The following is a 12470-nucleotide window of genomic DNA, read 5'->3' on the forward strand; positions in this document are numbered from 1 at the left end:
AATGCAACCATATATTCATTCGAGAGAGAGAAATAGGGAAAGTAGGTAGGGAGTATGGAAGGATAGAGACAGAGATAGATGTTGAGATAGTGTGTGCTCCTGGGGCGTGGGGGACGGAGACTGAGAGAGAGTCGGGGAAGGAGACAGATGGAGATGGAGGCAGTGAGGACAGAGAGAGGGGAGAGGGAAAGAAACGAGGGAGGGCAGGAAGAGAGAGAGAGATCGAAACAGAGAATTTAGATAGTGTGCCACCATCCCCCTGATGACCTAATACCAGGGGAGACGCCTGGCTGATTTGCTCCCTTGGGCTACACTGGGTCCTTGCCTGTCCTAGTGTGTGCCTTGCACATGGCTGAGTGTGACGCAAATGTCTCAAGGTTTTTATTTTCATACAGTTTGGCCCCAACATGGCAATCCCTCCTCCAGGGCTCGCATGAAGGATGAAAAATTGAGCTCTGTTAAATGTAGAGAGATGGAATTTTCCAGGCTAATTTAATTTTATGTAATTTTCACCTGAGACGCTACTCCACTCCAGACAGTAGGGTCAGGTGGTATAGAATCTCTGATTCATAACTAGACATTTTCTAAACAGAGACAGTTGAACCTTGAATGACAGGGGTAAGACCTCTGCCTCTTAGTACTGTTCTTCCCCAAAAGAGGAACAAATGAGGAAGCCAGAGGTAATACGCTATTGTATAAAGAGTAGAAAATATAGTAAAAGAGAAGTGAAAGTAAATACTGGTGTTTTTACCTCCCCTAGAAATGATGGCAGTCAGTATTTTGGTGCATTTTCTCATAGTTTGCTTTCCTCGTGTGTATGCGTGTGCGTGTGTGTGTGCACACGCACGTGTCTGATTTTGTGTAATCAAGGTGTCCCTGGTATAGCGGGACCTGCTTCATTCACTTAGCAAAATGTCGCGAACACTTTCCACATCTACAAGCACAGACCTGTACATACTATTGATAGGACGGCCCACGAAGGATTTTCACAAACTCATTCTTTGGCAGATGACGCGCCCACTTTTTCTAAGAGGCTGTTTTTTTTGGGTGCAGCCCCGCTATGAGGGTGTGGTCACAGGAGACCCTAGGAGGGTCTCTACCTAGAACAGGGGGCACCTGGCTGGAGGCCTCACTGGGCACATCCCTGGCCCAGGAAGGAGCTTGCAGACGAAGCTTTCCTGGACAGCTTCGGGATTCCTTTCAACCAGAACTACCATCATTCTCCCCAAGTCAAGCGGATACTTATGTGGACTCAGAGGGATGCCCATGAATACTTTCCCAATATGTTTTGCAGTTTTTAATTTTTTTTTTTTTTTGTTAAAGCCACAGATTGAGTCAAATGTAAACTCATCCAGGTAAGCAGATATTTAGAGAATATTTAGGTGACTTTTGTGTAAACTCTTCGAAATAATGTCAAGGGAAACACACAAGCTTCATTTAACTTCATCTCTAACATTGGCCAAGCTGAAGGGTATATACCCCTGCCTTTCTATTTGTGAATATTGCCCATTAACCCCCGGAAGCTTTGTATGAGCCACTATGTTTAACCCAACTCTACAGGGATCATGATTTTCTTTAGATTGGACCTTCTGTAGTGGAATCTCTCAAGCATTAGGACTGACTTGATTGCATTCAGACATCTCTTTGGCAATGGAATGACTGCATTACATGAGCATCGCGCACAATGAATGGTAATTGTGAGACTGTCATTTCTACAAGTGCAAAATTAATGTGTTCTGCAAACCCATCCCATTGTGTGCCACAGGAAAATCCTGGAACCATGTTGTTCGGAGCAGAAAAAAGCCCTGTAATAGGGCCGTTAATGTGGTACGGTATTATTCAGCAATGCTGTTCCTTTCCACCTCTGTTGTTGTCTCACGCTCATTCCTCAAGCCCTGCCTGACCTCATTTGTATGCTCACATTGCACCTGGCCAGACAGTAGCCTGGATGTACAGAGAATGTTATGGAACAATTCCTCCTTCTGTGCGGCATCTTGTGTGAATAATGTCTGCATAAACCACTCTCCATGTATTCATGAGAGTATGAATAGGCTACTTATGTAAAGCTGCTTATTAAGAGATATACCAGCCATTTACAGGAAACTTTACCCAAATACTATACATTCATTGAGAAAGAAAAGAGTGATTTACATGCATGTCAGTGGTAGCTTAGGAAAAGCCCTGCTCTGCTGCGCTCCATCCCTCTTGTTTACATATGGGAAATGAAGCCACGGACCAGTTGAGTGCATTTCTTCCAGTCACGTGGGATCACAGCGTGGATCTTGAATGACAACATGCATATGCATTGGGCTCCTGTAGTCTGCTGATTGGCTCTGCAGAATTTTTTAGGGATTAAAGGACTCATCTGAGCCTGAAAGGATGAACTAGTAACAGGTGCTCTAAGCCAGCTGATTAGATGTGGAATCTCACTACGCCTGCCGTTGGCCTAAGGCCGAGGACCACTCAGAGAGGCATCCTGTATAAGGACAGTAATAATGATAGCGACAATAACTGGCCAGACAGGTTTCCCTGTGAGCCTGGCTCGAGCCCAGTCTCTCGACAGCAACTAGGGGTGGGGTGGGCGTCTGGACTGCTGGGCTCCCCTGACGGATTCATGGAGCACTCCATCAGTCTGCGAGCACGCCGAGCCCTCCTGGCCTCCCTTAGTGGGAGGGTCAGGCCTGAGTCCTCTTTCAGAGGCCCCTTACGTTGTCACTCACGTCAAGGTGTGACGTGGCTATTTGCTCTGGAATATTCTAGTCAGTGCACAGTCTGCTGGGATTTGGGTGAAATTACACACACACACACACACATGCACACACACCCCAGAGCTTCTCTCATCTTAGTGAATGACAGAGCTGAGGGGATGATTTAGGAGACTTCCTACCTAAGGTGGGAGTGAATTCTGAACACCTTAGACTCAGAACAGAGCACACGGGGGACAGGTGCAGAATCACGGCATAGATGACTTGGGCGTAGAGAGAGGTGTGAGAACGCCATGGAAACGGGCTCTGCCTTACCTTTGTTGCAAAATGTGCCATCATAGGCCGTGTGGGAGCAGTCACAGGAGTAGCCGTGGTATTTCTCTAGACACCTGCCTCCGTTCTCACAGTTGGCCCCGTAGCTGGTGCAGTGGCCCGAGCACCCGGATTTGAACCCGGACGTGACCTTCGCTCTTTCCTCCAGGTCCAGCGTCACGCCGTTCATCCTCAGGGAGCGGATGCAGCCAAGGAAGCCCTGCTGGCCCCCGGCACCACCTGCGAATGACAGAAGGCACTAGGCTCAGACGGAGTAGGCTCTGCTGTGGTCCCCGGGCCTGTTCATTGCACCCGGACCCGTGGTGGCAGGGGAGGAGGCCGCAAAGTGCCACCAGCCCTCTCGCTTTCGAGCGGGCCCTGCCTCATAGAAAAGCTTGAAGCTTTTCCCCCTTTGGCCGTAATGTCCAATTAAAAGAGGCTGTCTTCAGAGAAGCCATCCATTTGCTACCGAAATAAAAATGTTTGGAGATCCACAAAAATTATGTACGCTGTTTTGGAAGTCTAATCTGGTTTCCTAAAGAAGTTTATATAAATCTCTAGTTTGTTGTTGTTGTTGTTGTTTAATCCCATGGCATTCACTTCCATAGCATTAGCTATTGAAAGAAATATACAAAGGCAGAGAAACATGAATACATTAGCATAGTTAACAAGTCAATTAGTTGGAAAGCATAAATCCATTTGAAATGTGATTGTACATCCCAGTTCTTGTCTTAGGAAATACTTCACTTTGAAGTTCACATGAAGGGTTCCCGGGCGTCTCGTCCAGCGTGGGCAGAAGTTGGAATTGATAATTTTACACAGAAGTCAGCCACACCACATGGATTACCAGCTCAGGTTAGATTTTACCGCTTTTTGCCTAAATGCCATCGCAAGACATACAGTACAACGAGCAGGTTCTCTGTGATTTTTCTAAGTTACAGAGTTAGAGGTTCATGAGCATGAAAATATTAAAATATTCCTAACAAATTTCACAGAAAGAGTCATTGGAGCATTATATCGCAAGTGAATTTAATTATGTCTGTAATAATCTTGGCTATGACCTTTTTAAGCAGCTGGTACAGAAGGACGAACTCGTTTATATACATGTCTGTATGTTAGGGTAACAAACTTTTCTGGAAATTAAATGTGTAGTCGTTAAAATTATTAAAAGAAATAACTGCTGGGGATTTAGCAAAAAAATACTGTTAATAAAAGTTACTTTTTTATGAGGGCTATGTAGTAGGTACTCCACTAAGCACCTTACCTAAATGTTATTCAGCCGATTCTCACAACAGCCTGGCGAGGAGGCATTATTATAATTACCCTCATTGTAGAGATGAGGAGGCTGAGGCTCAGGGAAGCTCTGAGGTTTGCGCAAGGAGTCGTAGCTCCAAAGTGATGAAGTTGTGCTAGTTCCTATTTTCAAGTGTATGGTGTTAAACTCTGTCCTGTGTTGACTTCAGGGTCAGGGCCTCCATCGATGCACACGTTTCTGAGATAGAGGTCTGGATGTCTTTAAAAATGGAGTGGTCAATAGGTTTGTCAGTGTTTGGGTGAGACCAGTAGCTGGGGATGGATTCTGATCACTTATTCGGGTATTGAGAAAAAGCACACATGGAGCAGACTCATCAGACAGGGCTGGTGGATCAAAGGCTCTAGTCGCAGAGATGGATTCATTTGCTTATGTGTGTAAGTCCTCAGCTGTGAAATGGCAGCTGTTATCTTTATAAACCCAAGCCTTGCATTCTCTCGTGGAGTTGTACATAGGTTTGAATGATGATTCTCCAGGGATTATTACTTATTATCAAATAAAATAATTGCATAGAGGATTAATTGAAGGGAGTCCAGTGCCCTTTTTGATCAAAGCTATGGGATAGTGGCTGGCAGAAGAAGCTATTAAAAACAACCACTTTGAAGGATTTCCCATTCTGCAGTCTGCTCGTCAGCTCAGCTTTGTACACCTCTGTGCTGAAGAGAATTTGGGCCTTTGCTATGATTTGGAAGAATTTCAATCCATTAGTCACTCTTTGTGTGTTAAAATTTCAATTTGGCGTCTATCATTTTAGTGACTATGGCTTTTGCTCTTGCAATAAGGACTTTCCAAAGGGCCTTCTGTTCAATAAACCCCCAGCCCTTCATATTTTTGTCACTAGTCAATTAAAACAATTATATCCTACCAAAATACGCTGAAATTTTTAAATCATTGTTTTTAGATATCTCCCGCTCCCTCTTTTTCCCTATTACAAATATAATAGTTTTTCATTGTGGAAACCATAAACACACTGGTAAGCAAAATGAAAAAGAATCTCTAACGCTACGCAGATATAACTACTTTTACTTTCAGCAAACAGCTTTTTCTACTTTTTCTACCAGATTTTATTTATTTATTTGACAGAGACAGAGAGTACAAGCAGGGGGTGCAGCAGGTGGGGGGGATAGGGAGAAGCAGACTCCCCACTGAGCAGGGAGCCCAACGACCTGGGGCCCTATCCCAGGACCTCAGCATCATGACCTGAGCAGAAGGCAGATGCTTAATGACTGAGCTACCCAGGCGCCCCTGAAGAAGAGATTTTTAAAAGACTAAGTAAAGGTTAATAAGACAAAAACCCTGAAGATTTTAAAAGGTCCAACTGGCAGAGCAAATAAATCGAGGTTAGATCATATTTTTACTATATCATTAAGGCAAACAGATATATGTATGCACTTCATTATTTATGTATATAGGCCTCATTCTACAAGCGGTTAGAGGGGGTAGATTTTTCTGCCTGTCTTTGATTCTTTCTGGTCTTGGTCTTCCTGAGGCTCTACACCTCTCAGTCTTCCTTCCTGCCTCTGGGTCTGTGTATCTCTCCCCGCCAGCACTGTTTGGCTGTTCAGGGTTAGTTGTGTGGCTTTCCTCAAGGCCCTTCATCTCCCTCAACATCAGGCTTTCCTATCCATATAAAGGGGGTTTGAACTAGATTCTGTCTCTGGTTCCTTCCAGCTCTAAATTAGTCTGGTTCAAGATGTACAACCTCTCCCTCTGTGCTTACGTGTCTCTGTCTCTATATTTCAGTAAATTACTCTCAATTTCTCCTAAATCTACTTCTCTGCACTGTTGCCTGACCCTCCCTCCTCCCCTCCTTCTGTTGATTGACCATAAAATATGACTGCGGTCTAATTTTTAGTTGTTGCATTCATTAAATAAAGTTTTGTACTCCCTTTTCTTAATTTATAAAGCAGGTAAATGGCATTTCATTTCTCTCTCTCTATAAAAGAAAACGAAATAAAGTATGCTCTTTTCTTGCTGAGATGGCCTCTGATTTATTAAATGGGTCAGTGAGCTGGAAAGTACTTTTTACTGATTTAGTCAATATGAAGAAAAGTCTTTTGTCCTGAAAATGGTCATTATATGTTATGCAAAAGATGTTAATGCACTAGAACCGGTGATAATTACTTGAGTTCAACTCATGTGCTCTATAGAAATGCTTCTTGGTGACAAATGTCACAAGTTTAAATTGTAGGTCTGCAAGCAAAAATGCTGCTTCACCTTTGCTAATTAAAAAATCAACACATTGTTGGGGCGCCTGAGTGGCTCAGTCGTTAAGCGTCTGCCTTCGGCTCAGGTCATGGTCCCAGGGTCCTGGGATCGAGCCCCGCATCAGGCTCCCTGCTCCTCGGGAAGCCTGCTTCTCCCTCTCCCACTCCCCCTGCTTGTGTTCCCTCTCTCACTGTGTCTCTCTCTGTCAAATAAATAAATAAAATCTTTAAAAAAAAAAATCAACACATTGTCATTGGAGAGAGTCCCCTGCCATGCAGGGCTCCACACACATTAGTCAGACCTGTGATAATTATCTAAGGCGAGATGTGGGTTTCATTTGTAAATCATTTTTCATGGGAAATGCTCTTCAAGTATTGCAATTTAAGATTAATTATGAGAAGGCTGTATCTACCCATAATGAATAATACAACCACCGAATGCACAGAAGATTGGGGCAAAAGAATCAGGTATTAAATTAAACAAAACAAGTGAAAATAATGATCAAGAGGACTAAAACATACAGTGTCCTCAAACTCAGAGCTTAGTCATTTTCTAAGGAGCTAAGTGGGATTCCAGACCACCTTTGCCCAGAGAGACTGGCCATTCATTCACCACAGAAAGGAATCACACCAAAGCTTACACATGTGAAATCTAATGCATCCTTTCAGTAATTATTTATTTCATGTCTGTTATGAGCCAGACCTTGTCTAGACGTTCAGAAGGTCTTTAGAGAGTCTTTGCCCTTGTACAGCTTATATTCTTGCAGAGGAGAAGGGAGAATTTAACAATAAACTCAATAAGCAGGTGAAGTCCATCCTGTGTTAGAAGGTTATGTGCACTATGAGAAGAAGTCAGGTGGGGTTAAGTGGACTCAGGAATGGGAGCGGTGTGCGGGCAGTCATAGGATAGATCCCACTGAAAGGCTGATGGAAAGAGTATCCGAGAGCATATCCCTGGGAAGAGGGCTTCAGGATAAAGAGGCAAGGGGGAACTGCCTGCAGGTGGGGGAGGCAGGTGGGAGAGGAAGGAGGCGTAAGATGGGGAGTTGCTGCAGGGTGCTCAGAAACGCAAAGCCACTGACCAGTTCATGTGTGCCAGGTGCTGGGAAAGGCGGAGCTAAAAAGACAGAGGAGACCTACTTCTTGCCTGCAGGTTAATGCAAATGTACTAACAGTACACTATGGTGCTAGGCGCAGTGTGACTCACAAGAGGCAGCAAACAGGGCTGAGGAATGCATGAGCGGTGGTCACAAAGATCTACTTTTGTATATTGGCTTTGCTGCTCACCACCTGAGTGATCATCCCAGCTCCTCTCGGGCCTCAGTCTGTGTGTGAAATTAGCACAAAAATATGCACCTTGCAGGGTCATATTAATAACAGGTGGTAATACATCTCTTCGCGGTAATGCTCAGTTAATGGTAGCTGCCATTATTGCTGTTATTTGTTATCAACAAAATTCTACAGAAGTACAGACTTGGAATAAATTAAGTATGGCTGAGATGAGTGTACTCGTGTCCCCAAGGTATCATGAGTGTTAGGGAATGCACAGTCCTGCCCCCAAATCCCTCTGTTGAAGACTAACCCCCAGTGTGACTGTATATCAAGCCTTTAAAGAGGTAACTGAGGTTAAATGAGGTCTTGAGGGTGGGCTCTAATGTAATAGGACTGGTATTCTTCGTAAGAGGAAGAGACACCAGGGATGTGGGCACACAGAAAAATGGCCGTGTGAGGTCACAGCGAGAAGCAGCAGTCTACAAGGCTAGGAGTGTGGCCTCAGGAGAAACCAACCCTGGCATCTTGATCATGGACTTCTGGCTTCCAGAACTGTGAGAAGTCAATTTCTGTTGGTGGTATTTTGCGATGGGAGCCTGAGCAGGCTAATACAAGGAGTGAAGGGTTGACATTGAGCGTGGGCTGGAACAGGCCTGCCTGAGTCAATGCCTTTTTTAACTGCACTCTTTTCCTGGAAGGTATGGGATTAGGATGGCTGTTTTCTCTTTCTCGTCTGCTGTATGGGACCGTATCTGGATTTGGGGAGCTACAAGCTGGCTTGAAGGCCCTGAACCTCTGATGGTATAAAAAAACTGGTGGGAAAGAGAACCATGACTCATCTGTGTCCAGGTGACCCATGCAGACCACTCCTGGCCTGTGCAGGTGAGCGGGCAAACACAACGATGTGCTTGGGTAGGCTGGGCCTCCCTAGCTGTAGATGCTGCACTTGCTGTATCTCCTGTTCTATATGTTACCATGATCTTTTAGGTCTTGACTGTCAACCTGGACCCATAAAAAAACACTCCTGCAGGACAGGTGTGTAAAATAAAACCCCATGGTCTGGTTAAGATGAGAACCTCAGAATGGCGAAGATTTTCCAGTAGTGGAGGGAGTTAAAGGATGTTGGACCACATTATTCGGTGCAGCTGAATGACTGATAAGTACTGATCAGGAATGCCTATGTCAGCTAGATATTGGAGGGCATATATGAAAAAGCTTTTACATACTCAGAGCTCTGGGATCTGGAGAATTGCTTTCTCAGATAATGCTCATGAGTACTCATTCATAACTTCATTCAATAGAACAGACTTTTTCTTAAAGTTCATTATCACTGCATGGATTTTCTTTTTTTTTTTTTAATTTTTTTATTCTTATATTATCCCCATACATTGCATCATTAGCTTAGGATGTAGTGTTCCATGATTCATTGTTTGTGCATAACACCCAGTGCTCCATGCAGAATGTGCCCTCCTCAATACCCATCACCAGGCTAACCCATCCTCCCACCCCCCTCCCCTCTAGAACCCTCAGTTTGTTTTTCAGAGTGCATGGATTTTCTTATATGTCCTCAGAGCAAAGGACATACAGAATCTGTGAATCCAAACTATTGAAACTAGAAGTAGACTTCAAAATAGAGGCTGAGGTAATACTGGGTTTCTGATAGCAGAGAACACTCCTGTGTGTCTCAACGTGAATTGCTCTCTGATGGGGATTCTGGAGGCCATGGTGGCAGGGCAAGCATAATAAATTACTAGCTATTTCAGAAGCTAGTATTAACTGAATACTAGCTGCACCAGGGATTGTTCCAAACTTTATATGTTCTGAGAGATAATTATTATCTTCCCTTTACAGGTGAAGAAGAGTGGACCAAGACAGTGGATTTGCCCAGTGTTCCACAGCCAGGAAGTGGCCACTGGCCATAATTCCCTCCCAGGCTATCAGGCTATTAAACTTACACTCTCGCTATAGCTGCCATCTTGATTTTCGGGGCTTACATCATTGAGACTCTTCTCTGACATATAATATGTTTCTAGGCATTGCTGTGCTTAAAGTGGAAAATGCCGACAGAATGATTAATATCTGAGCTAAGTCATTCACCCGTGGCAGAATTCTGTCCCTGGAGCCATAAGGATGGCTGTTCAGAGACAGGAATACATATGCCCAAACCGATCTTGAGGTCAACAGAGAGGAGACACTTCTTTGATGCTATTATTGAAATGATATTATTTCTTGGTGCAAAAGCTCAACTGCAACTTTACAATCAAAGCAGTCACCGGGCTTAGCCCTGCATGGTGGGTGGTTGGTCATCCCCTATATCTGGTGAGACGGTGCTGCTTCAGAGGGTGGCTTTCTGCAGTGAGTCTCACGGTTCCAAGTCCCTTACAAAAGTGGAGGCAGAGAGAGAAGACAGTGCTAAGCCACCAAATCCTAGCCTGATCCAAACGTTAAAGTATAAACAGTCCCTTAGCAGATTTCACCGCAAACCCAAATTTCAAATCCATCAGCTGGGAACTCTGTCTAAATATTTCTTTTACAAATATCTGTATGTTATTGTTCTTATTATGTGTCCCACTGGTGACTCCTGCTCATCTTTGGAGCAAAATAAACATCTTCTTTCTGTTGATTTTAACATATCCTGTGTTCTCTCTCTGACACACACACACACACACACACACACACTACACGAGGTCAGGAACCTGACCCAGGCTGATTCACCTCTTTCTCGGTCTTCATTATTGGTCTTCAAGTCTTTATTATATAACAGCCAGATCCAGTCTCCTTCATCTAGAGTCAAGAACCCCCAGTGCTGCTTCTACCTGTCACCTCATTCTCCCACTCTCAGCCTGCAGACTCAAAACAAGCCGTTGCAGATGTTAGTCCCAGGTCAAGGCTGGATTTATGGAGCTGGGAGGGATCAGCATGGCTCTGATCACCAGCCTTGCAGGATGTAGGGGTTTTCCAAGACACTAGGGTGGAGGAAAAGAGGAGGAGCTTGGGGATGGAGAGGGAGGGGAAGAGAGGAGGTAGCAGAGAGGCTAGGAATGGAATATGGTGCGTTTTGAGGTCAGGATTGCAAGGAGGGCATAGTTATGAATGTTAAATAATACCAGGATGTCAAGAAAAACAGGTAAACAGCGAAAGGCTATATGATCTGATTATTTTGGTGTAGCAGTCAGGGAACACATAGGGGGAGAGCAGCTTTAGTGGGTAAAGATACACCACTGGTTTAAGACTCAATTACAGCAGAAGCTGGGTGTCCCTGTCTGGCTGGGAGGGAGGCATTTTGAAGTCGTGTGTGGGGACACGAGAAACACCTGGAGGTAGGAACAGGAAGGGGTTGAGGTGGATGGAAACTAGCAGTTCCACACCGTGAGATGAGAGTTTTCTCCTCACCCTTAACTCTCCTTGAGGAGCATAGCCCAGGGCATGAGCATTAGCTTCTCCCCTCAGGCAGACAAGAGAGGAGAATGCATTTTGTAATCTCAAGGGAAGGAACAGGAGCTTGTAGGGAAAAGTGGCAAGGCCTCTGAGGAAAGCCAACACGACAAAGGAAGGACTCCTGTGTCAGGAGGGGTGGAACTGAGGGGAGCAGGCCCACAGGACTCAACATTATTGACATCTTCATTACTGGGCTGACATGAAACAGTGGCAAGATTAGCCTAATGATTCCTCCATGGTATTGGAAACATGGGGTGATGACAAACTATGATGAAGAAGGACTGATTGGAGATGTTGAGAATTAAAAAACTATAATTGTTGAAATAAAGATTTCTAAGGATGGGTTGAAGAACAGACCAGATAGAGCAGAAGATCATTTTAGGGGGTTGAAATATTGGGTCAGTAAACCCTCCCCAAAGGTGACAGAAAAGGCTAAAGAGGTCTTATGGAAAGCTGAGTTTACACTCAGAGCTTGAAGTTTACACTCAGAAACTGATGAGGTAAGCAGTACTTGCTGAAATTAAGTATGTACATACCCTAGGATTCAGTAATTCTCCTGGACACACACACACACACACACACACACACAGAGGAGGAACCCTCGAACAACAGGAAGACGTGCATTAAGGGTTGCTGGAGTGGAGAGGGGTGGGAGGGATGGGGTGGCTGAGTGATGGACATCGGGGAGGGTAAGTACTATGGTGAGCACCATGAACTGTGTAAGACTTTTGAATCACAGACCTGTACCCCTGAAACAAATAATACATTGTATGTTAAAAAAAAAAGAATGAAGGAAAAGTTAAGAACTAAAGTTAGTAACTTCATAAGAAGAGAGTAACTCGGGGGAAGGAACTATTTGGAGAAATAATGACTCAGAATATTCTAGAATAAATATTAGACTTTGGAATGAAGAGGCTCCTAAAATACTAAACAGAGTAGACAAGAAAAAACCCCACACCTATACCTATGCTGTGATTCTTAACCCGAGGCTCCAAGTTTCAGGTGTTCATCTACGGGAGTCTGGAGGCTGGAGAACGGGATGGGAAACACCTTCCGAGTTCAAAATTTTCACTAGTCTCTAAGTGAAATTTAGCATTTTCTTCAATCAGGACCGTAGGGAAAAATCGCAGCAGGATTAGCAGTATCTGTGTCACTGCTGCTGATAGAAAATCACAGATGTATTCCTCTTATAGTTACAGATACTTTGAAGCATCGTTTATGGTC

At 44.3% G+C, this 12470-nt stretch overlaps 1 protein-coding gene across 1 annotated transcript in view; it reads right to left on the reverse strand.

Annotated features, from left to right (window-relative positions):
* The window catches only part of CNTNAP2 (contactin associated protein 2), a 1911935-nt gene that overhangs the window by 189055 nt on the left and 1710410 nt on the right, over nt 1-12470 (reverse strand). Inside the window, exon 18 of the mRNA XM_045864107.3 lies at nt 3021-3257. Coding sequence (XP_045720063.1) covers nt 3021-3257 — 237 coding nt within the window. The remainder of the gene's footprint in view (nt 1-3020; nt 3258-12470) is intronic.

This window comes from Mirounga angustirostris, unplaced genomic scaffold (genome assembly GCF_029215605.1).
Source record: "Mirounga angustirostris isolate CCGP_5_RB_7025 unplaced genomic scaffold, mMirAng1.0.hap1 SCAF_12, whole genome shotgun sequence".
NCBI classification, from domain to species: Eukaryota; Metazoa; Chordata; class Mammalia; order Carnivora; family Phocidae; genus Mirounga; species Mirounga angustirostris.